The 27,100-nt window shown below is 37.0% G+C and overlaps 1 protein-coding gene across 1 annotated transcript in view; it reads right to left on the bottom strand.

Moving 5' to 3' along the window:
* The window catches only part of USP15 (ubiquitin specific peptidase 15), a 66,818-nt gene extending 43,788 nt beyond the window's left edge, over positions 1 to 23,030 (bottom strand). Inside the window, exons 1-3 of the mRNA XM_026092360.2 lie at positions 22,708 to 23,030; positions 7,866 to 7,993; positions 3,316 to 3,446 (exon numbers count right to left, since the gene is read on the bottom strand). Coding sequence (XP_025948145.2) covers positions 3,316 to 3,446; positions 7,866 to 7,993; positions 22,708 to 23,015 — 567 coding nt within the window. The 5' untranslated portion in view covers positions 23,016 to 23,030. The remainder of the gene's footprint in view (positions 1 to 3,315; positions 3,447 to 7,865; positions 7,994 to 22,707) is intronic.
* Positions 23,031 to 27,100: the final 4,070 nt, after the last annotated feature.

Here is a 27,100-nt window from a genome sequence, read left to right as displayed (position 1 = left end):
CTTAAGACACTTAATAAATGCCAAAAATAAGAACTAAAATACTCCTACAACTTTTCAAAAATACAGTAACCTGAAAAGTAAAATTTTCTCATGATTTTATCTTACCTGTGTATAGACACCACCATGCCTTTCAGAAATGTTACGTACAGTGAAAAATCAAACATGCATATTTAATCAAAAAGAGAAACAAGGGTTTTTTATAGTTTTGAAACACGTTCAGTGTATGCTATTTCCTCAAAACAGGAAGAGCGGCTTTTTATAATGACAGTTAAAGAACACATCAAAAAGATGAACTACTAAATTCTGGATACACAGAGCTGATTTCTAAACAAATACCTACAATTCAGATCTTTCAGCTATATTCTGACATTGAATATTTTAATTGCAATTTCACCTACTCATTACAGTTTATTATATGTTCATTTTTGTAACATCTATTACAAAACAGTAAAGTACACAGGAAAATTTTTTTATAAAGGTAAAACATAGAAAAAATTATTCAGGGTCACCTCTTAAGTGTTTTTCCCTTTGATCTTCCCAAATGTAACTGCAGTACTTAGTCATGTAGACTGCTCTGAAAATAGCCATCAGCCTGATATGTGATACATCTGACAAATACAGCATTAAAAAAAAAAAAAAAAAAAAAAAAAAGGACTACTTGCTAGGAGAGATCTGCTGAACAATATAACTTTTTTTTTTTTCCTATAGCACGTGCATAAAAGGTGAATGATTCTACTGCTATTCAGTAGTTTGCCTCATCTATAATGACTGTCAACCATGACATTTTAAATTAAAATGCATCTTAATTTGGGCAGCTTACTGGGATTTTCAGCTATTAGTGTAACAACGAAATAGTTGCTGTAAACAAAACTGTGCAGTGGTGTTAAGACACTTCTGAGATAAAACTGATATAATACTAATATTATTTTCAAATGCTATTAAAAAAATTTATAATGTTGTTCAACACAGATCATATACAACGCTGTATCAATTTAAAATTTGGTTCCACATTAAAAAAAAGTTGCTGCAATAAACAGGATGAAAGAAAAGCATCACCCCACCACTGTGAAAAAATACTAAGACGGACAAGAGAAATCAATAAACAAATGAGAAAAGCAAAGAAAATTTTCTTTATCTAAACAGGAATACATTATCTCACATGATAACTACTGTTCATATTGGCAAAAACTAATGAATCTATGCCAGTCTACTCGGCTACTCATTACTCCAAATATTTTTCCAGTTAGTTCCTTCTGAGCAGAAGGCAAACTACTCTTAATTTCCCTTCTCTTTCCTTCCATTTCCCCCTACATTGATAGGGAGGAAAACAAAAGTGAAAAATTACAGAACCTGTACTTTTCCAGGAAGAAAGAAGAACATCCAGTTTGGTGAAATCCATCTACAGGAACTACAGTAACAAGTTAATAATAGATATCTTTAAAGAAGGAGAGCCATCTTAATGGATTTCAGCTTTTACAGAACTAGAGAAAAGAGAGACATTCCAGGGATGTCTCTTTAAAAAAATATTTTATTGTGTTTGTTATGGAAATTAGGCTTGTCGGCCACCCTAACAGGGCTCGACCCTAGGTTCCCGCAAGTAAAGTTCAGAGCCAAATCAAAACAAATTAAATTTTAATCACGCGCGTGCCATAATTACAGCTCCAGCTGGGTGCCTCCTAAGAGGGACCCTAACATAAACAAATCCTGGGCAATTATAGTTTTTTCAACTTATATTTCCCACCCCTCATGTGGTAGTTAGACCAACAGTAATTTTTTGGTCTGGGGTCTCCCGCTCCTCATTGGGTCTCATCGTCATTCTGAGGTAAGCTGTTTTTCTCCTTATTTTTGTTTTTTGCGGTCTCTGATGACGGTTGTACCTCTGTTTTTGTTGGGTCTTACTGTTGTGTCTTAAGGTCCAGAGAAGGAGGTGATTCTAAATCATAACAATTAACACTGCCCCAGCAGTGAGCTAAGGCTTTGTCCCTCAAGGTCCTAATGCCCTGCACTGGTCTTATTTCAAAGCCTTGACACCCTCCCTTTCGGAGTGTGAGACACATTCCTGCAGACACACATTCCTGCAGACACCCTCCCTTTCGGAGTGTGAGACGCAGGAATGCAGACTGCTTGTAACTTCCTTATCTTCCTAGCTTGAACCAGCTCTGAGGCCCTTTTCTTACTGGACTAAGTAAAAGTTCATTATTTTATCTAAGTGTGGCCTAAGGCTTCAGCAAATTTAGCTACTCATGCTAAGCAAGTTTTATATAAGTTGTGCTAAGCAGCTACCTCTAGACAGTTTCAGTTCGCTATTCTTTAGCAGTGTTAAAAAGACGGTTAAAAAAGAGTGATTCAGTTTTCAGCTCTTGAACTTCTTTTCCTTTGCTGACCACATGAATCTTAAAGACACAACATTCCTTCTACAGCTAAATCCAGCACTTATTCGAAAGTTATACCAAACTAAATTCTAATCATAATAAAGAGTCCTGTAAGTGAAAAAGTATTCCTTAACAATCAATTTGAAATAACAAACATTTCCAAAAGTTTTTTTAAAACTTGGTAATTCAGTTCAGAAAGGGTGCGACTGTAATCACTATCTTGAAAATCTTAAGAAATAATCTAAATTAAAAAGATTATCTGCTCAATAAACAGGTAAAAATTGATAAATGCTGGAGCAAGTAGCTCAAGATGTTAATATTTAACATCTATATGTTAAAAATTCCATGTCAACTCACATTGATGAAGGGCCACTGCCTCTACTGGACTGAGGACTATTGCTTGTGTCGAGATATGGTTTTTGCTTAAAGAAAGAAAAATCAGCAATTTGCTGAACAGAGAAGATTGCTTATCACAAAAGGAACTACCAAATACTCTGTTGGTGTTAACATTGCAACAGCTGGACTTTTCACTAATACCATCAATAGAGTTTTAGGGTTTATGTTTATTTTGCAAAATCATTTGCATTTTTAGACTTAAAAGTTTTAAGTAAGTTCTTCTTGAAGAATTAAGGTCTTATTTCAAAAAACAAAAGAAAACCCCACCCCCCCCCCAAAAAAACACCCCCCCAACCAAAAACAGTATCACATCCTTTGTATCCTTCTCAAGTTTCAAAACTTAAGTCTCTAAAATTTAAATAAAAACTAGATATATATAAGCAACTAAAGCAGGATATGTCTAAGTGATCATCATAGGCCAGGACTTATGATCTCCTAACAAATACAACTCCTAACAGATTTCTGTGCAACTCCTGTGTATTTGCTATTATTTGCAGGACTGTATTTGAATCATATTCATCCCAGGGAGTAATTTATTTAAGAGTACCTTGCGTGCTATTGGCTCTTGACCTTCCATCAGTGTGTACCAGCTAAGTAACCTATTCCAGCCTTCAGTTGGCAGAAGGATGTAGTCCAGCTCATCAATGAGATGTTCCTTGAGAGACTGAGAATCACCATCTGCAAAAGAAAGATATTTTAACTTGAATGTTGTTAACTCCTAATTTTTTAATGAAACACTATTTTTAATATAAATAGCAGTCAAAGTACTTTCTAGGTCACAATTATGTTATCAGTATAACAGAATTCAAAGCAAAACTATTTTGAAACTATTTAGGTAAGCTATCCAGTACCTGCATGGCATATCTATTACATGTAGTATTCCTACTCTCACATATCCAAATGAGGACTCCACATCCTCCTGCAATCATAAGCTTCTATCTTGTTACCACATACCATCACAGCCTTCGAGAATCCAATTTACTTCCTCACCCACTTCGTACATATTCCCCCACCACCATGGATACTTCCATTTCACGCTACTCCTGCGTCCTTGACTGTAAATGCAGGAATGGGCAGTTGCAGTAGGTTTGGGACAACGTTCAAAGTCATTCACCCATGCCAAACTGGCAGAAACACATAGTACAATTCTCCTGCTTAAAGAATCCTACAGACTCTGGAAAACAGTCCCTATAAAACTCTTCGCAGAGGCAGTGAGATTCAGCACTTGAAAGAAGCATGGTTTGATAATTTCTCATATAAATAGCATGCTTTTAGCTTTGGTTCAATCTGTATTATAGTAATAAGATACATGATAGCTGTTATGTGTAGGAATTCCTTGCAGACCTGGAACCACTGCGAGCTTCCATGAGGACAGCTGTCTTTCTACTTAGAAGTATACAACTATAGGCCAGCAAACATCCCTCTATATAGAAGGAGAGAAAAAGGGAGACTCGCACATTCAGCTCCAAAAAATGAAGCAGGATAGCAAACTTAACACAGAAGTATGAGAATAAATAGATCATGTATTTATTTTCATTGTTTTATGTGATTGAATTGCAGAAAGTACACAATTGAGTATAAAAGTAATCTTAAATAATCTCATATTGCTTCAGGTGTTGGCCTTTCTCTTAGAAGATCATTTGTAAATAATACTCCTAAACAAAATGAATACTGTAACCCACATTCTTCTGCAAGAAGAAAAATAAGTCCACACTATATGCATGTGAAAGGTCCTAAAGTTCCCTCATTTGATCATATGTTTATACTTCTCACGTTTCTCCTCTGTACAGATTTAGGAAACAGAGCATAACATTACTTACTTCAATTAAAAAAAAAGTCTTTAAGCATTTTAAAAAAAACCCTTAAATTGAAAGGTCCTTTAATAATCGCTATCTGACTTTTTTTTTGGTATAAGAATTTTAAGAAATGTGTTTCTATATGATCTTTTCCGTAGGATGGCATCACTGCTGAGGACATTTATGGGATATGTTTAAGGGATGTAGTCACTTTCTGATTGGAACAGTAAACAAGATTCCAGCTTACCAAGATTCTGGTAATCTTCCCATTGTACCTGCATTTGCTATATCTTAAGTCAGTTTAAAGGGTTTGTGATCTGATGGGAATATAAGGGAAAAAGTAATGCTCTTGCTTTAATCCCCCAAATGGTGGAAACATGGACAAAGAAGGACACATAGCTTTCTTGTCCCTGTTAGCTTATCACTTGTGTTGACTCTCTCTTTCCTTCTCTCTCCAGCTAAGTACTTTCACATGCGAGTGAAACTTGGGAGATGCACATTCTTCTCAGCTCATGTATTTTAAGTGTGTGCTATTAGTTACTACCATTAGCTGGTGGCAAAAAGATCCTGTTTCCATACTATGTAGTATCTGCAGTTCAGAAGACAACTTGGTGAGCCGACAGAGGGTACAGTGTGGTTTGCATGCATTTTTCTCTCATAAAAATCACATAAATGACTTAGTAGGAAGAGCCAAATATAAAAACCCAACAACAACCTCCACCACCCCCAAATACCCCAAAATCTATATTCAGGAGCTGTATCCAAGAAATTCCTGTTGAAACAAGCTGTTACTTGTACCACCAATTCTACTACTTGGCCCCCTCAATAATATACATATGGTGGTTGACAGTACCACTACAGACGGTTCTACTAGAACTGGGAGTAGTGGGTGGGGAGGAATCCATAAACATCTCTGTGTCCAATTACCATGTAGGAAACACATACTGTATTTCTGCACTGGTTTCATATTACTACAGGTGTCTGTAGAGAGAAGATGCAGTTTGGATTCCACCATTCTGTCCTTCTAAAAACACTAGCTTTTTTCTAGCATAAATTTTTCAGACCCTTATTTCCATCAAAGAAGCCTCTGACACTGATAACTGAGCCTCTCATATGCAAAACTGTTTTCTGTGGTAAGCAGTCAACTGTCCTGAATGATAATTTCCTTGTGCTTGCTTCACCAATCTAAAGCTGACTATAGATCTATTCTTTTGAACATGGTAGGGGTGCATTTCTTTATATTCAGCAACATTTCTGAGTATGTTGAGATTAACTGAAATCTGTAGCAGTTATTTTGCATTGCTCTCACTTCATCCAAATGTTCTGGAAATAAGGGAGCAGTATTTAAATAATATAAGCACAACATATTGCTTCAGTTTCCTGGAATGAGTATTTCTTGAATTTAATAATAGTTTTCCCTCATCAGTGCACTACGCCACAGAATATCTGAGAAAGCATGCACATTTTTATTTTATACTCTTTATATCAGATGCAAAATTCCAGAGTTAACACTTCAGGAGGGCGGTATGAGAGCAACTACTGTTATATAGCATACAGTTTTATTAAGTGCCAAAGACAAGATTAAAAAGCATGAGCATTTTCACATTCAGTTTACGCTAAGAATTCTAGCAGAGAATTGTTCTTCTGCAGCACGTGAACTAGATGGCTCCTACTGACCGAGCACTAACGCTCTTAATTTTAAAAATGCCTTCACACAGCAACAGCAGATGTCAGACAGTAGCTGCGTGCATACTGTCACTGCCAATGCAGAGCCATACTTTCAGAAACCCTAAGGCTGTACTTATTTTGAAAGGGGTGTGGGGCAGTTTCAATATGATAGTAAGAAAACCATATTTCAGGAATTTTAAAGTAAAATAGCTAACATGATTTCAGGTTTGAACCTCTAACTCTAACACAGGCTTCATATCCACAGCTACTTCAAACATAATCAGAACATGTATGTAGATTAAGAAAGTTACCAATAATCCCAATTAACTACTACAGTGCTTTGCACATCTAGAAGTCACCTTGTTTGAGTGGGTGGACACAGAAGAGAGAATAATCTGTTGCTGCCTCACTGAGGCTAAAAAGGATCTTGCTACATCTGATTTCAGCTGAGAAAAAAAAGTAACACCTAAACAGACCTGCCTCATTACAAGACTTACTACAGAAATGTACAAAAGAACCAAACCCTCATGTTTCAGAAAACAGAACATGCCACCCAGCTGGAGGAAAAGGATCTTTTAGTCTGTAGGTAGAGGACAGCGTGCACACGCACGTGACAATAAAGCACTTTCCCCAAAAGCACTGATACTAGTCACTGTCAAACACGCATAGTCACTTAAACCAACAACTAGGGCAACATGGTATAACAAGTCCTATGAAGGAGGTGATTATCTCTAACATATAATTCATTAAATAATGAGATATGAATTCTGGTTAAGAGGTTTTGTATGAAGAAAGTCGTAGTTCACCATAACCCCCATAAAGCCCATGAAGTTGTTTACATATATGAATACAAATTTTTACAAATTATGTAGCAGTTATACTATCAATGACTACAAAGAGAGAAATAAATTATCTAAAAGATTTTGTATTCACTATATTTTGCAGATTAAATATTAATAGCTTTCATAGCATTTTGATATTTGAACATTAAATACAAAATTTGACCACAGGATTAATTTTTAAAATATCCGGTAAAAGTTTTCTGAGACTTATGTCCACAAATCTGACTAGGTTCAGTAAGAGTCAGTCAGATCTGTGTAATTTTAACAACGGCAGAATTTAACCAAATTTAGAACTCCATAAAGGATTATAAAATTATCCTCTGTCATTTCAGAATGCTTTATACAATCACCGAACTGTTTAATAACTCTTCCGTAATTGCTCCAGAATCAGTGTAAAGGTTTGGAGCTCGCTGACAAAAGGAACCTTACTGTTCAGCTTTAAAAGTGTTATTTTAAACTGAATTGGTTAAACTGAAAAAGTTTTGGTGAAATCAGGCCAGTTGTTTGTGAATTTGACTGAATTCCATGTCCCAACTGCCATTACAGACTAATAATTTGTACATTATTAAGTATTTTATTACCACTGCAAAGAAGTTCCACTAAATAATTTTATAAACTAATGAATCATTAAAGATATCTCTATTCCTGTTCCTTTGTCACTGTCTGAAAATCAAAAAGGTTCATCTATATAAATGCAGAGATTCATCTATACTATGAACTAGGAAAAAAAAATCTGTGAGAAATTCGCACTAAAAATCATGTTGGCTTAATACACAATCAGAAGCAGTTACCTTTGAGAAGTCCAGAATTATCAATAGGACCAGGGTACACATTCTGATCTCCCATCTGGTATTTGTCCCAGCTGTCAAAACCAACATATTTTTTCCACTGTTTGAACCAGCGACTGTCCACTAGATACCTTAAGTGGAAAAAACAAATACATTAATTATTGGTAGAATCTAAAGCAAAGTTATCTTCTTGATAATATTAAAGTACTGTAAGTTACATTTGATGGTATACTTTGATTTTAGAAGGACAAGTTTGCGTATTTCTAAGCACATATGATGGCACCTGAAGTTTCTACTGCAGCTGCTAGGCCTTTTTGCCTTACATTTATAGTCATATTAGATATTAAAAAGAAAAAAGAAAAAAAAAAAAAAAAGAAAAGCAGAGTTCAGAAGCAAGTGTCATTTGTATGTTACTACTCCCTGTGGTACTAAATCATTCACATTAACTCACTTGTACATACCAGTCTTGCAAAATGGAGAGTATCTTTGTGTCTGATCTGCTAAACATTATCAGCACCTCTTACCAACAAGAATTTTCACTGTGGGCAACTAATGTTTCCACTAATCACAGGAGCAAGTAGTGTTTCACAAGGCTGCCAATATAGCATACCAGAAGTTGAAGAATGGCAAGTTCCAAAACCCTTTCCCTCTTTAGCATGAAATATCACCAGCGTTAATTTCTGTTCAGTTTACTAATTCAAGAGGTTCAAAGTAAATCTTTATACAAAGACATTTATTATTGAACAGTCCTTTTAAAAAATAGAAGACAATTTTTGGTAAAATAATTTCTCTGATGTAGTTTTAATTGTAGCATTCATATGCAAGCACAAAGATTTTAGAACTCTGATGTTCGTCAAGAACCAAAGAGTTCAGGTATTTTGACACTCTGAGTCAACATCAACACGTATAGCAAATGTTCTGATTTGGAAGCAGTACTAGATGTTTCTCCCTACGGAACTTCACACTTCCATATAAAGGGATATCTCTGAAAACCCAGGTCCACAGTATTTCTTCCCAGTTTAAACTCTTGACATTTAGGCTTTTACCAAGTCCAGTGAAACCTACGATTTATGTCTTCTTTGTCATATTTTATCTAACTTTAACATACCAAATTTGTTTAGCGTTTCTCAAAATTTTTTTTAAAAAAGACTCCACTTTCATTATTTCTTTTTCCTAAAAGCATCCAAGTCCTTCTCTCTGGTCTGTACCCTTTTGCTACCACCCTCTCACACGCCAGAATATCATTATCAGGATGAAATGCTAGGTAGAACTAAAGATCTAAGCTAATCCTCCTTCTCTTCTCCAGTATTGGACTACTGAACTCGTATTTGTAGCATAACAGTAATATGCTATGGAACCTTTGACAGGTCTCAAAACTCTTCTGGTGATTCAAATACCAGTCTGCTAATACACATAGCTGTACTAGCCATTCACTATGTAGGAGTTACTCACGAATACCAGGTAAAGAATGCAGAATAAAGCATTCACACCTACAATACCTGTTGCCCAAGTAGTACAAAAACATTGCTTGGGTAATCACTCTATTGAAAAGGTTTAAAAATTAACAAGAGCTTAAATTCGTGCTTTTAAACAATGCAACTAAATAAGAAAGCTAAGGTATCTAAGTTTTGACTTAAATCATCTTTTTGAGTCCAGTTTCTCTCACTCAGAGCCACCCAGCCTGGAGTCAGCCTTCAGAAGTATCCCTGGCGAACCTCTGGTAAAGAAGTCATTACTAGTGGGTTTGCGCTTAGTAGCTGAATCTGATAAGTCAACTTATCAGATTCTCTTCTCGCTAAGCCCCAGTTGTTCAGCTCTCTACATAATGTACACTTAAGCATTTGAATCTATAGATAAAAGTTCTTTGGAAAGTAAGAAGGCATTAGATAGGAATACCTGAGATCACCGCAGGCTTTTGGATGCTTATTTACCCCACCTACCTTCAAAGCCATCAAAGACTAAAGTCTCAAAGGCAATTTTACATCAATGACAACACTATCCTAATTCACACTGTAAATAGTCTTGCTCCAGAATGTGGTTACATCCACAGTAAAAGACTTCAATGATTCTGTGGATGAATTATTCCTAGCATTAAATATGACTAGAGCATTAGTTTGCAACTATCCTAAGCAAAACGACACAGAGCAAACGCAGAGCTCTATCTCAACTGTTACAGTCTCATTTCTGCCAGTACAAGAAATTTGGTCAGAGACCATATTTCCCCCTTACCACACCTATGCCACCATACTCTGTAGTGGGTACCTTGACCACCTCACAGTGCTTTGTCTCATGCCTATTCCACTATCCACAGTCTGTTTCTACTGTTCAAGAGCTGTCAGTACTACACAAGCTGCTATCTCTTCTCAAATTGTTGTACCACACAACTTCTATCTTTGTGCTTGTAGCACACAATTTTTTTCTGAAATTTCAAGAACTTAATAAAGCAATCAGGAAACTGTCTCGAATTGCTTTTTGAACCAAAACTATCTAAACATCAAGTTTTGTTTTAACTAATATTAAGGAAATTTGTATAAAAAGTATTTTGCTGCAATAATATCCCTTTACACTCTCACTAAAGTCAGAAACAGCCAGTGACTTAACAGGGTGTTTTGGGCACAGTGCATCCCATCAAATCGGTATGAAACAGTGTGGCTGAAGTCCTATTCCAGAATTATGAGATCCTTAATGCCTGGCCAATCACTGATTATTTCAGGATTGTGGCAGAATTTCTGTAACATGTTTCCTGTTATATTCTAAACATGCTCTAAACAAAATAAAACAAGACCAGATAGGGCTAAACTGCATCATGAATGGTAAAAGTTGGGATAAGACACCATAAAAAGATAAAACTGCAGGCTTTAAAACAAAATAAACACACAGACTTAATTAATGCTTAAAATAAAACTTATTTAGTTCAAATCTGAGTAAGTTCAAGTCCCACACACATTCTGCACTTCAAAAAAAAAAAAAACAAAAAAAAATCCAAACTCAGTCAGTAAAATACAGACTTCTTGACACTATTCAATTAGCTATACTGTTTAATGAAATTACAAGTACTACATAACAAAGCAATGAACTTCCAAAAACACTTCAGACCTCTGCATACAAACCTCCTCATTTTACAACACAAAAAGTATCAAAGTGAAGCCTTGCTCCCTTGTGTTAAAGCCTTTTCTGAACTGATCTTTTCAGGTTTACTAACACAGTAATAGATCTAATGATCACTGCAACAACAACAAAAAAAATCTATGAATACACAAATATCAAACGGTTGTGAAACTGAAGAATCAGCTTCAACTATGACCATATTTTTTAAAGATTAGATGAAAGCAAAGAGACAAACTTTAAACATTGAAAAGTCCCTTCTAAACACCATGTTTGTCATCATGCAATAGATACAGGAAGTGAAGCAAGATCATATAACGGATGCCTAATATGCTTTAAAATATTTTTTAGTTAATATGTTTTATATTTTTTATGTATAGTTTTCAACTACATTTTCCCCATCATAAAACTCCTATCACAAAGGACTGGATAAAAAAATCACATTTAAATTCTACAGAATTAGCAAGTGCCTCCTTTTCCAAAATCAGCAGTCAGATATAGATGTCTTCAGATGTGATCTGGTTCAGTGAACACAAGAATGTTTTTGGAGGTACAGACTCAACAGTGAATGCAGAAAGTTTGCAAAAATCTAGTCCTTTTACTCTGCCTTTACAAGTCAGTTCCTTTTCCAACTGCCTCTTAATATCTAATTAACATTAATAAATGCAAAAAGGGATACAGTTTGATTATTCTGACACGCCCATGCCTTTTGTTTTACAGACAGTTTTCCATCTCATGAACATACTAAAGGTCAATAGCATTCTCATCTTTCTCTTCCTCTGCTTATCTTTTAAAATCTGCAGCCCCCCCAGCACTATTCCACAACAGCCACAGCTGTGTTCAGTCACCTTTAGGCATCCATTCTATACCACCGAACCTGCCATCCTTGCTCCTACTCCATCCCATGGCCTGTACTTTCTGGACCTGAATTTGAAGGAAACTACAAACCCTAAAGAAGGAAATCTGTAAGTCTACATAAAAAGCAAATTATCATATAGGCAAACCCACGCATCTTTTTGATTAATTACTGCTCACGAAGTAACTGGCTAGGAGAATAAGCTGTAGAACTGTACTGCTTTAAAAATGCTTTCTGTTAAATGTCTGATCATACAAGTAACATACTGATTAATCAAAAATTTTGATGGTTGGGCATAGTCACTGTACAAGAAAGCTCAGGAGTGCACTCTTCTAGATTGTAATATTCAATTCAATACTTCATCAAGTCCTTACTCTTCAATATCCAATTAATTTTGCTCTGACCAAATTTTCCTCTGTTTGATGTTCCCTTTACAGTTCTAACTGAAAAGTTCTAAAATTTCTGTTTCCTAAAATAAAGTGGAACAACTTGCATCTCTTCCCTTAAAATTTAGGAATTTGTATTTTCATGCTCAAAAAGTGAGATCAATATTTCTAGCACAGAAACACTGAAAGGCCATTTATGAATCACGCAAGCATATCAGTGATAAGAACTGAAGAGCACAGCTGAGGTCTTTCCCTGGAAATAAAACTCCAAACCCATGTTGAAGACTTATAAATTCACATGATATTTGAAATTCCTTGAACAATGGCTATCTAGGAGTATAATGGGAAAAGCAAATTGAAGAATGTATGAATGCCAAAAATTTGAAAGCTACTCAAATATCTATCTATTTTCTTCCCTTTTCTCCTGCTCGAATTCACCTTGAGCAATACTCTGTAAGCCTGGGGTATTTCGGACATATGGTCAGAGCTATGAGGACTAAATCACTGGTAATTTTGTTGCATTTTTTTCAGTCAGTAAAAAAATATGAAGCAAAACTGTTGTGAAACACTAACATTGACTTTTGCAACTGTAAAAAATAAGGTAACATTTAAAAAGTGTAATTAAAACTGATTATGCTTTGTCAGACAAATAAGAGACTACATGCCTTTTTTAAAAGATCTGTTCTACTAAGGATTCATAAAAAGACAAAAAGAAAAGATTGTGAAACCTCAGTGCACTCAAGAGCAAAACTTAATACTCTAGTTAAAGCTGCTTGCAACATGAAGCAGTATTTATCTCTGCATAGTAATTTTTAAATAGAGCAATACTAGTAAAATGGACTTCCTGGTGAGCAGCAAACAGTCCACAGCCAGTTCTCAAGACTTCATACACACTACATCATACTACAGTTATTATACTGGAAGTGAAACACTAAAGATTTGATACGGCTCTGGCCACCAGAGCCTAGTGAAGCTGACCACAGCAGACCATGGCTTTGAAAAATACTGCCTTACTCATTGTCTCAGTATCCAACTCTTAACATCCTTTATAAACAAAGTTAAGCAGGATACCTGCACATGTTTGGTAACACATTTATTTTCTGTTTTGAAATAACAGCTTTCCATTGAATCAGGATCCACCAAAATTAAATTTCTTAATTTAACCAAGTCTTTATCCTCACAAAGATATTCTTAAGAGCAAACTCAGTAAAGCAGATGACCATTTTACCACTACCGTGAGATAGAAGTAATCATTACTTGCAAAAGAAAGTTTTAGTGATTTGTATAATTAAGAAAAAGACATTACAGGTAACTTTTGACAAATTCTAACAGATACTATAGCTGTGAATTCTTATAGTTGTGAATTCCTACAGTGACTTACTGGCTATGTGTGTATACGTGTGTGTGTATATATATATACACATATATATATATTTATAAAAATATTTGTCATTTTAATCAGCATCAACTTTAACAAAAAATCTGGTACAGGTGAGAGAATTGCTTTTGATTTACTACAGAACACTATCACAGCAGCTGTAATCCTGCATCTTTACAAGAACTTGTTCTCAAGCAATAGATGAAATACTTCTTTTTCAGTAAGATTAAGAAAAGTGGATGGTTATGTACAAATGCCATACAATTCCCTCACCTCTATGCAAGAAAGATTTACCATGTTAAAGATTATATTGCAAAAAATTAATTTTACCATGCTCAACTTACAGGATCAACCTGGTAAAGCACTTAAAGCATATACCTAAATCCAGACTTCTTAGCATTAAGGGAAAGAGTAAAAATCAGATCTTTACAGAGTATGAATTTAAATCCTACAAACACATTCAATTTAGCATTCTCATCAAACTCAACAAAACTAGTCAACTACACAAAACAAAGTAGGGAAACCCTAAGAAGTTTGGCAACTTAGTTTGTCTTTTCATCAATGTTGATACAATAAAGCACCTAAAAACTAAATATTACCTATAAATTGGTTAAGAGGAAAAATATATACTTCAAGGAAATAGAACTACATCTCCTGAAGCCTCATTTCTTAAATAAGAGTTGGCTTCTTTTTTAGGGGAAAAGTATCAAAAACTTGCAAGATGTTCTTGAGACTGGATACACTTCACTGAGTATGTATTGTCCCAGATACATAAATAGCATATCATGCATTAGTAATATAGACATACAAATGTCTGCACATTGTACTTGTTACATTATTTTGTTTTTATTTTCAGTACTATCACCTAATGCAGGTAAGCTCTCAAAAACAGTCTAATGCTACACTAGTTTTTTTCTTTGGAACTGTGGACCTCATGGAGACAGCTACTCCAGGACCCCTTAGTAAAGTTTGAAAATATGACCTATCCGTTCTTGAAAACCACTATTAACAAATGATTGTTTTCTACCACTGATGGTATCAAGATTTCATTCAACTAGGAAGTGAAAATTTTGCTCTTTCTGAAGTCACTTGTCAAGCTAATGAACAGGCTAGCCAATCCATCTTCAGGGGTGAAATGCACATGGAGCATTTGCAGTAGAGACTGAAGAAGAGAACTGTCTCAAGATTCTTGATACACTGTTTTGAGGTGCAAATCTAAAAATCAAGATGACCTCACAATGAGGTGAGCTCATTAACTTTAAAACAGCAAATGCTTAACATTTACAGGTATTCTAAATAAATCAGAGTCACTTCAATAAATTGTTCGATATGAACAATACAACCTAGCTTGTTTATATTAAAGACACTTAGAGCTGACAAGTTGATAACAGAAATACATAAATATCAGAATAGCCCCAAAGCATTACCTAAAAGTAAACAGAAAAATGCATGTCTGATTTGCTGAAAATTACATTAAAATATGATATTTTAGACAGTTCTTGTTATTGGAAATATTTGTACAGCTTAAGTAGTTTTAAGTATTTTCCCTTAGTTATATTGCATATGCTTACAGAGATCTGTATTTTCTTTTAGCAAGCAGAAGCAAAATGATAAAAAACATGTTTGCCGCCAGGTTTCCAGTTCAAGTCTGGCCTACGTCAGTACTCAGTGTTTACTTCTGAGTTTCAGATCTCTTTGTGAGATATATCTGCTCTCAACTATAAAATATATTTTATAATCTGCTTCAGACTGACAAGAAACAAGAGAATTTATACTCTGAAATCCACTGAGATGCCAGATACTGAATAAGAATAAAACCTCATATCCACTCAGATCACAAGAGAAGCTTGTATAACCAAAGTCTACACTATCCACATCAGATCAGTCACAAGAAAAGTCAGTCTTTGCAGACATGTTTCAAAGATTTGAGAATGTCTTGTTCTTGTTCTATATCATTCTGATAACAAAGGCATGGAAAACCTATGCAATGACAAAGATTTCCTGGATGTGGGGCACATACCAACATATTCTACCAAAGTGTACTTTTTGTCTTTGCTACATGATAAGCTTTCAAATCATATGGATTCAGTGTTATCACCACGGGTAATGAAATAAAGGATGAAATTCTGAACCCTGCAGTATAAATTCCAACATCATCCTCCTTTCAGCAGCTGATGACAAAAGCGATGGGCTTTATTTGAGGTTTGAGGGTCCCCACAGATTAAATTTGCTTTTCTTGTCTTCCAGTCTTACTTCAGCCTACTGATCATGGAGAGAAGTTGAAAAATATTAGAATGCTTCTTGCTATCCTCTGATATTGTATGCCACTTCATTTCCCTGAAAAGCAATGATAACTGCTGGTTATACCTAGCTCATCTCATATAGGAAACTACTTTCTAATACTATCTTACCATTTAGGCAAAATGTTAAGTAATTATTTATTTGAATGATTCCTTGAGACATACTGATAATTACAAAGGACAGTACTTAATATTTCAGCCTACTTTCTTCTTCTGGCTTTTCTATGCTCAAATTGTTTCCAAGGTACAGATTACTTTTCACCTTAAACTACTTTTATCTAAATTATTTTCTTGAAAAATAACATATTCCTCAAAGTTATATTAAAGTGTGTGATATTCTCCTTCATTCTCATGATTAGAAATTAATGAAGTTAGTTTAGAAACATTGGAAACCAACATTAAAAAGCAAAAGACATAACTGTTTAAAACTTGCTTTAGCTGAAAGCACTAAATAGACTAACTCTATCTTCAGGATCAGTGTGGATCAGTTATTCGAACCTCAAATAGCACCTAAAGACAACAACACTGAGAAAACAACTCACTGCAGACAATATTATACTTCAGTCCCCACTAAAGTGGGATGAAACAGTGACTATTTCCAGCATTTACAAAGGACTGCTGATATCTGTGGATTAAGGGACATTAGTAACAGTCTTGTTCCTGGCTGTGTTCTCAATTACTGGACTTCAAGTTTCTCCAATATAATCTGTGCATCCTTGAGAAAACTTAAGAATTGTATTGTTTTTCCTAATGTAGGTATACCAGCAACAAATATTTTGGTCCTTGTACTCCTATGTAATGACATATTCAAATATTAAAATGTAGTTATCAGTTGATAGCCATGCATTATATCCAAAATATGTGTTTGTATCAGGTAGAGCAGTCAAAATTACCCACAAAGACTGTATCCTTATGAATGATCAAGCGTAGAGAATTAGGGCAGCCAAAATGGGATGGCTTAATAGTCCTTGTCCATTAATTTACAAGAACAAAAGAACAAGGCTATTACAACTTTGGTAAATGTGCTTTCATTTCTTAAACAAAATTCAACAAATAGAAAAATCAATCAATAATAAACTTGCACAAGCTTTAAAATTTCACAGCTGCATGACCACATAATTTCACTTCATAAAAGAAAATAATGGCATTAGCAAGACAGTTATTAACTAATTTCTAAAATTCTTTTGTGGTCATCTAGCTTTTTCATATAATTAACTTCAGCTGTGGTTTACTGCCATTTTGAATTCATACACTCTTAACACAGCATCAATATCACAGAAGTATGACCCCTTTTCTTAACACACAGGTTGATACCAAAATACTTAAACAATATGACTGTGATCTTGGTATTTTGCATTGCTGTTCAGAGCATTCTGAATGCATTCTTCAGTTACGTATTATAAGAATTAAACAACATGTAATCTAGATTTATTTCTACTGACAGGTCAGTCCCTGGACTTCAGAAATCAAAGCAGTTCACTTGAAGATGCAATATAGATATTTCATACAGAGGCACTCATTCTACCACTGTGTACTGCTGGGACACAAGATCTTCTGAACACAAGTCATTTCACAGCAAAACTGTGCAAATTGTCCAGAGAGATAGTTCAGTTTTTTTCTCCCCTCCTTACTGTGCATAAGTACAGATTAAGCAATACTGACAACAAAGTAGAAGAACTGTGTTGCCGAAAGCAAATTAGGACTCCTGTTTAAAGGCACAGCATCCAATTTTTGTTCTTGAGAGATTCCAAGCCAGTATTTCATAGTATAAAAACATGTAATTTAGGAAGGGGTTTATACCTGTATTCCTATTCTAAATTATTAGACTAACCAACATTGTTTGACCGGGTGTATTCACGATTAATAGATGACTTCAAAGTTCAAATTTCTTTCTGAATTAACAAGCTCTACATATAGGAAGATAAAATCTGAAGAGTTCAAAGGAGAAGATAATTTTACTTCCTCACATACAACTGAAACCATGATTTTATTCAAAAAGTCGGTAAATCCACACAAAAAAAAATCAGGGGTCAAAGAGATTAAAAAATAAATCACTTAGCTCCCACTTTTAAGAAATCTTAGCCTAAATATTTCACATCACTTCTCAGAAATAAGAGCTTTGTTGAACTAAATGCATCAAGATAATTGCATATCAACTAATTAGATTATACCAGTCAACAATCTAATGTAAAACTTGGACAATAAGATCTTAAAGACAAAAATTAGCAACCTAAACCTCATTTGAAAGCAAAAGAAGCCAATTCTATCCTTGGAACACTGACACAGTGCTCCTTGTTTCCAATCTAAGCCATCAGTTTACAATATTATTCAAAATATTGCTGAAGTGAAGACCCATAGCCTCTGATCATGCTCTCAGAGAAATCAAGGAAAATCTTCCATTAATGTTCAGCCTGGATTCCATTCACGTGCAGCACATTAATGGACGATCAAACATGGAAACCAGTGGGAAGACCAGAGTATAAAATGTTATTTAGGTTAAGTACTTCAGCATCAAGGTTATCATCAATGACGGGCACTGCAGAATTTCCATGGAATGCTATATATGCCCGTTCATTAAGAATCAGCCAATAAAACTCTCACAGTGGAAAAAGGGAGAATATCTTGTTCGTCTTCTAAGAAATGTACTAGCTGGTGGACAATGGCACTCCCTCTAGACTCACCAGAACTTCAAGAGCAATGTGTATCAAAGACATCTGAAAGAACACAAACTATTTTTTTTTTTTATATAATCTGCAAGTCTTAAAAATCAAGAACAGATGAAGCACCTATCTCATCACTATGTAAATGGATCCAAAATTTACTGGCTAGCAATGCTGGACATGAACATCTTTCTTCCGGTCTAAACTTGACTAGCTTCAGTTTGCAGATACTTTCTTAAATCTTCATCTGATAGCCTAAAATTCTTATCCTATAAGATACTGTCTATCCTATGCAAGTGTTTGAACACAGGACTAGACATTCTATCAGGATAGACTAAGCCCCTTACGTTCCTCTCTGTAAGGAAGGCTTCTTCCTCCCCTATTAAATTTTGAGGTTTTTGAACCTATTCCAAATCAACACCTTCTGTGACATGTGAACACCATAACTGGATTAATGGTTTCACTAATATCTTATTCTATATGGCAGATCTTTGCACTGCCACACATTATTCCATATTTAACTATTTAAGGATTGTGTGTGTTCCCTTAGCCACCACATAAACTCCTTGTAACAGTTATTTGTCCACTGTGACAGCCTAATCTGTTTTCAAGTTAGTGCTTTCAAAAATACAAATGCTGTCTATATTCTCTCCTGCTCACAAGTTAATATATGACACGAAATACATGAAAGAAGCACAGTGGGGAAATTCTGGGAAGAAAAAGAGAAAAGTAGATGAAACAGACTGACAGAAACATGCTGTTAGCCATTATTAGGCATTCGTGCCCAGTGTAAGTGAACTATTTATTGGCAGATGATATCTAAAGGTGAGAAATGTGGTCTCGAAGTGTAGCCTATGGAAGACAAACATGCATAAGAGGTAGCAAAGTAAAAAAGGTATGAGAGCATTTGTAATGTCCCATTTAAGTAATTTAGGTAACATTGTTGACTGAGAGAGCCAAAGAAGGACAGGAACTAGAGAGAAAGCGGGGCTGAAAGTGGACTTGAAGATAAAGACAAGAAACCTGTCCTCAATGTGGAGGAGAAATTAGAGATATTCAGAAGTCACACACAAGAATGGACAGTCTTCACCATCATCTCCTTAAGCAAACTGCTCCAGGATCAATAACCTTCAGCCTTGAAAACTTAGTAACACTGTAAAAAACAGAAAAGCTTGGCAAGGTTCTCAAGAGTTCCACTGCAGCTCCAAAGGCATTAAGTGACAACATTAAGGCTAGCTGGTCGTGCCAATTATGCAGTGACTAGAAAAATGATGAAAATCAACAGCTCTCAACTTTTTGAGAGTAGATTCAGGAAGATACTGGCTCGAACAAATTTGTCTGCAACTGTAATGACCAAATTTTCTTTCTAAAAAAGTTAAAATCTGCACAAACAACTAAAATTCCCCTCATTTGTCAATGATCAGTGGAATTTCAAAATACTAAGTAGTAATCATATCAGATCCTAATGAAATATAAAATCAAATACAGTATTTCTTCTGTTCCAAAACAGAATTAAAGGTACTTCAACCACAGAACCTGAAGGGTTTTTGGACAATATTGCAAGAAGAAAGAATTAAGAAAATATATAATTCAAGTTCTGTGGAATGCCAGTATGGTTTATAATGTTGAATTCACTAACAAAAGTAATGAATGTTTTTTAAGCCACTGGCAACCTGGTAAGCTTGTGCCTTTATTTTGATGTTTAATTAACATAACTGTTGAGAAAAAAAAAAAAGTAGAGATGGAAGAATCCTCAATCTCTCTTAGTTCAATCATTTAATTTATTAACTGCCTATAAAAATAGGAGTGTAAGAATGCAAAAAGGCCACTCCAGATGAACTAGCCCAAAATCCTGTCTCTGAGGACGGGATGGTCAAAAAACACTCATCTTGCCCATCCACTGAGGCAATATATTTTCATCTACACTATGCCCAAGCTATTCTTAAAAACATCCAATGAAACAAATTCTACAGCTTACTCAATTGTACAACTGTTTCACTATTCTACCAATTCTTATCTAACAACTAACTTAAAAAATGTTGTATTTAAAGTCAGTTTCATTTTCTTCTCTCTGCAGTGAATATGAAGAACTAATGAAGAGTTCATTGCCCTCATTACAGATAATAAAAGATCTGCCCCTCTTTGCCCTATCCTTTAGTTTCCTCTTTTATTAATGGAAAACTCCAAAGCTTTATACTTTCCTTATAGAGCTTGTTTTCCTCTAAACTCTACATTCTGAACAACTTCGACAAAACTTTCAATATAGGCTGGTCATTTTAGAAGTACTGCATTTTACGTATGGTGCTTTAAGGCCCAATCAGAACAAATCGATATATCATTGTTCAATTTTTTTTCAGCAACACGAACTACTGAATGAATGAAACCGCAATTCTGAATCATGACTTAAAGCACTTTAACTATTATGTTTCCTTACTGACTCCCTACAAGATCAAAAAGCTATTACCAAAATATCTCTGAACAACATATCTGGACTAAACATATTCCTTAACTTGTGAAGTCTTAAATACATAGCTCTAAGTGTTATCCCTATGAATGTACATGTATACCCATTTTCGTTTCTAGATTTACTAGCTCAAGAGTCAAAGTTATTAAGACTTTACCATAGCTTTTTCAGCCTTAAACTGACTAACATTAGAATATTAGATTAGATAACGATCACAGCTAAATATACTTAATATAAATATACTTAAATATACTCATTTAGAAGCTTATTTCCCCAACCGATTTTTACATATGTTGAAATATTTTATGTACTAAAAATGCAGCTCAATAAGCTTACTGTTTTTAGTCATTATGTAAACAGTCATAAAGTTATTTTCACTTTGAGTAATATTAACCGTTTGAGAAAATTTTCAGTACTTGGAAAGTACCCAACAGATTCATAAAACAAAAATCTCTTAAAATAGAAGATTTCAAGCCTAAGCAGCCTTGTACTACCACTGGTTATTTTCAAAATTACCATGCGAATTGATTTCCTTTTTCTAGTTGCTTATATTTCTCAGTTTAAGAGCAGGCTGTTCTTATGCCAAAAAGTGAACATATACTCAGCAGTATTTGAATAATGCATCAGAATATATGTATGGCTCTGACACATGCTGCAGTATCAACACTGTTAAATATAGTCTTTTATAGAACTGGAACAGTGAGTGATGACAGTTGAAATGAGGTGGGCAAGTTATACTTTTGCATATTTGTAATTTTCAGTAAGTTTGTGTTTTAGCCTTTGTCTTTGGGTGATGATTTCGCAAGGGAAAAGATGAAGAGGCTGAATGATGGAAAAAGTGCCAGTTCCTTTTTCTGTTTTCTTTTTTAAAAAAAAGAAAGAAAAAAATCTTGCTTCCTAGTCTCAAAGAACTCAATTACTGAAGCTCAATTAACTAAACACTTCTAGAAAGAGATGCTCCTTTAACCTGCCTAATTCTTTTCAACCATGGATTATTCTGTTGGCAATCTGTGCGGCATATTAAGAAATATTCTGTCATTGACCAGAAAAAACACGTTTTAAGGCGTTTGTTGTGGATCAGACCTTCCTAGGGGCCTGCTGGCACCTTCGGGGTCTTCCTTTTATGCAATTAACGCGGCCACGGTGAAAACGAAGTTTCAACGCGAGGCCTGTCGCAGCCGAGGACGGGCTTCACAGCGACATACCTACGCTACAGATATAATTCCCGATAACTTGAAGGTGACGCCGGAGCCGCGCCTCCCGCCGCCCCAGCGCCTCCCGCAGCCCTTCTCCCCGCGGGGCCGAGAGGCGCCCCGCCGCCCCCGGGCCCCTCATTGTCCGCGGCCGCCATCCGGCGCCGCCGCCACTCCCTGCCCCCCCCGTCCCCTCCCCCACCGCTCGGCGCCGCCATGGAGCTGACCTCGGTGCCTGCCCCCCCCCGGCGCGGCCCCACGGCCGCCCCCATCCCGCGGCCCGCCGCTCCCGCCTCACCGGGCCGCGCGGGGGTGCCCCCTGCCCCCGCCCTGTCATCTGCCTCCTCCCCGCTCCCTCGGAGCGCGCAGGGCGCCGGGCCGCCCGTCGGCGGCCGCGGGGACGGCTGAGGGAACGAGGTCGGTGCCTCCGCCGGCCCGGCGGCACCGGGGGCGGAGGGAGCCGCCCGCGTCCATCGGTCCGGGCCCCCCGACCCCTCCCTCACCAGGTGTCGCCCTTGCGGAGGGCGGTTTTGAGCAGCGCCGCGATGTCCGTGCGCTGGGTCTCCAGATCCGCCGCGCCTCCCTCCGCCATCTTCTCCCCCCGGCAGCAGCAGCGGCGGCGGCAGCGGCGGCAGCAGGGGCAGGAGCGGGCCGTGCTGCATGCTGGGAGTGACGCCGACCGGGGAGCCGCCCTCGCCCCCCCCTCCCTTCCCACAATCCGCAGGGCGGGGGAGCCGGGCCCGCCGCAGCCGCCGCCGCGTTTGCTGCCTCCTCTAGCGGCCGGGAGGTCTCTCGTGTCACCACTGCGCATGCGCGCACCGCCGCCGCAGGAGCGGGCGGGGCGGGCAGAGCGCTCGCCGGGTAGGGCGGCTGCTGGGTCCCGCCGCTTGTGTCCTCCTCGGAGCGGAGAGGAGGGGAGCCCAGGGCCGTGGGACGATGACTCAGCACGGCCATAGCCTGACGGGACGGGAGGGGGCGGCCCCGACGGAGAGGCTAGCCCTGCGGCCAGCGGTGGGCCCGGCGCCTTCGCCAGGCCCCGCCCCCCGCAAGCCCGTTCGGCGGTCGCCGGGAAGCCCCGCGGTGCTCCGTGGGGGGTGTGTGGGCGCCCCACAGCCGTGGGTCCGGCCTTGAGGCCGCCTGCACGGGCCCAGGAGGGTCTGGTGCTTTTGCTGCCGTGCTGGCGGTGGTGTAAATAATATGTATTTGTATGTAAAGATATGCTGTGCGACTTTAATGAGCGTTCCCAAACCTTTACAGAAACCGCGGGATAATTTAGGCATGTTTCAGTCACTCTTCTCAAAACCGGGTACTTGTACAAGCAGCACAACTGGACATTTGATACCGGACCAAAAGTTATATGACTCCATATGTTACATCCTGTTAACCGAGTTCTCCCCTTTCTGCCTTCCCGCTTGCATACAGATTTCATCAAATCAAAATCGTATAGAAAACTGGTCTGAGAGGGCAAATGCTGATAACAGACATCTGAAAAGAAAATCTGCTTTTGTGACTCTAGCTGGTATATCCATAATACACACAACTGTATGTCCAGCCCCCTTCCTCCACCCAAATCGTTACAGCAGGCCAAATTGTCTGACTAACACTGGTAATGTATCACAGGCTGCCACTCATAAGCAATTAGCTAATTGGCACTAATGAGCTAATAGCATGTAGCTGTTACAAATAGCACTGAAGATTGTTCTTCAGATATACATACATCAAAAAAGAGAATAGACTCAAGGCTGTTGTATGCAGCCAGGATAGTACAAAACTAAGTAAATTGCTGGGATTATCAGTGAAGATGATGATGATGTTGAAATGAAGACAAAGTCAGGATTTGTATTTGAAAAGAGTGTGCGGAAGTCATATCCGAAACATAAGCAGAGCTCCTAAGAGCTGGAGGGGCCAGATGATCACATCCGTAGCTTCTGTAAGTGTAGAATATGAAATTCCAGGTGGAGGGGCAAGCAAATCAAAGATACCTGTTACATGGAGAGTTGTATTGTATGGAGAACTATGGACCTACTAGCTATGCTTAATGAGAGAGAAGAGTGAACCGGACAATGACAAGAAGGTTTCCAGCCATTTAATGAATAAATGTCTGGATTAGAACCTCGCAATGTGGGAGGAGGAACTCAGAGGGACCTCCCCTGCCCCCCACTCTGGTTGTGACTAGTAAAACCAACATTATGAGCACTGGAAATCATCTATATGCACCAAAGTTAAATTTTTACAAAAATTATATTTTCTTGGAAACTTAGGGGAAAATATTTCTCAATTCACTATGCTGGAAAACAGCTTTATTGTTCAGCAGTCTGTGATAACACCAACAACAGTTTACTTTGCCAAAGGGTTCTCTTGGAGCCACCTGTGCCTCTGCTTTTTGGGTTTTATAATTTCAGGTATTAGGTGAAAGATCTCCTGTTCCTGAGTTCAGTCTATTCATGGTATGGAAACAAGTACTAGACAAATATTAGGTATTAAAGGTAATAGAAAGGAGTATAATATGCTGTCTGAATCAGAGCTTTGCTTAAGACTTGTAAAGGAGAGACAAGAATAACTAAGTCTCCTTCTGGGATTATTAGTGCTTTTTTTTCTTTGCATTTTAAACCATTGGATAAACAGAAACAGCAATGGAGATGCTGATGAATGACTTCCTGCCCTCTCTGATGAAAAACAAGCTTTTGTAATGCAGATCTGTATCTTACTGCTTTTGATATAATGGAATCCAGGATATTGTTAATCTAGCTGAGAAAGGTGGCAGACTTTCCAGTAATCATTGGGCCTCCATTGTTACCTGATTTCATTGCTATCTGATGAGTTCTTGTAAACATGTTGCGTTGTTTTTCTAAACATTGATCCTAAAAAAGGGAAACAATTAAAATAATGTATAGCTGCTCAGACATTCAGCAAATGGGTTGCAGATAACAAAGCATGTAAGCTGATGATTCTATTGATTCCCAATACAACACAGAGTTTATGCTCTCAGTTCTTGTTTTCAAGTCAATTAGTGGACTCGGATAAAGAAGCTTATGGCTTCATCTTTTGGGATATGAGCCTCTCCGGTTCTCACTGGGAAAGCTTGTGTACACACTACATTCTGTAGAAATGACAGATAACTGTAAGTCTCACCTCAAAGGTGCTGTAGAAAAATTTACTTCTCCACTTCTTCTTTTCTTTTTAAACCTCCTACAGCATACTTAGGAGTTTATGGAGGAGAAAAACAGGGTTTCAGGTTCCCTGCCCCCAAAACCTGGCAAACACCCAAGTTATATGGTAGGGTTACAGCTAGGGTGGCTCTGTGAATTTCCTGTTAGTTTGAAGCTGAGGCAGGCATATAGCCTGACATGTCAGCATGAATACAGATGGGTACATATGTTACATATAGTATTCACACATATAGCCAAGAAAACACATTGGTAATTTCACTTTGGGATGAGAAATCTGATGGAAACTATTTTAAAGCTAATCTTACTGGCTTAATATGTTCTTAAATGCTTAAAGTGGAGTGGAAGGTCCAATATCAGTATCCACCATTGCTGTTTTTGTTCCATATCCTACTTGTTTTGGGTGTATGGGAGTCATCTTAAAATAATGATAAAATTATAAGCTTTTTTGAAGTAGTTCAATAACAGAAATAAGAAAGCAGAAATCACGATAGACTGAAGTTATATAATGAGAAGAGAAAGCAGGGCATCTGTAAGGCAAACTTAGACATAGGAACAAAAATTCAGTACTTATGAAACTTGAGGAAACCCAGGGTTGCACGGAAGGAATGACAGACAGAAGCACATGAGAATATGCTTTTTTTTTTTTTTTTTTTAAGAGATAAAGAACTATGGGATAAATTTGAAAGACAGAGTGGTGTGGAAATAACATGTAATTGAGATACCCATTTCTGTCCAGGCAGTAAAACCAAGACTGCATTGTAGTTTTTGAGTAGTATTTATCCTAATCCACTGTATACATGGTTTGCCTAATTCACATAGACTGCATGTAACAATGTTAAATCCTTGTATAAGTTAGGTGGAATTGCAATTTCTAGATGTTATTGCAATTGCACACTATCTTTTGTTGAGACAAGAAAATGCCCCCAGCATTTTAAAATTTGATTTAGTTGATTTAATCAAACAGTTACATTTTTTAACCACATTTTTAGTAGTTAATATTACCAAAAGGATCTTTCAGATGAGAGAACAAGGGTTTAGACTGCTGGAGATGGGACTGTTATTTTTTAAATTTATATAACATGGAGTGTTCAGTCTTTGTTCTTATCTTCATGTGCTTAATCTAGTACCATAGAATCCTTAGAAGAAATAAATCAGAAACTTCATAGATGAGAATATAGGGGAATGACAGTAAAGAAAAGTCCAGTGGCACCAGCTAAAGGTGTCCCAGAAGTCTTTCTAATTTAATGACAGCAGAAGAAATGCCAGCATTTTCCCATTATTCCAATTTAGAATTTTTAAATAGCGGGAAGTATTCTTTTTATTTGTTTTTATAATTTTCCAGGAAATTAATTCTTAATAGAATATACAAGCAATTAAAGAAATAATAAGCTAAATATGCCATGTAGCAGTATTAAAATTATTTTCTAATTAGTTTAATGAATATAGTTATTATCCTTTTATTGGTTACCCCTCTGTCTAATTGAAAATTTCAGTTCCACTTGGACTTGAAAAAAGAATGGCTGAAAAACGGGCCTTTCCTATTATCTGATTTTAATCAGATGTTCATTTAAACAATAATTACCTATTTTCACCAGGATAACATGACTTCCCATGTCCTTAACCCAATGCTAGACATCAAAAGTCTGTTTTCAAATTATTGCACGTTAATTAACCTTTGTAATTCTCTTTCAAAAATGTTTTTTCTTCAAGAATTTTAAACACAGAA

Source organism: Dromaius novaehollandiae, chromosome 1, assembly GCF_036370855.1.
Source record: "Dromaius novaehollandiae isolate bDroNov1 chromosome 1, bDroNov1.hap1, whole genome shotgun sequence".
NCBI classification, from domain to species: Eukaryota; Metazoa; Chordata; class Aves; order Casuariiformes; family Dromaiidae; genus Dromaius; species Dromaius novaehollandiae.
Note: the sequence above shows the minus strand (reverse complement) of the source record. Positions and strands in the feature narration are given on the sequence as shown.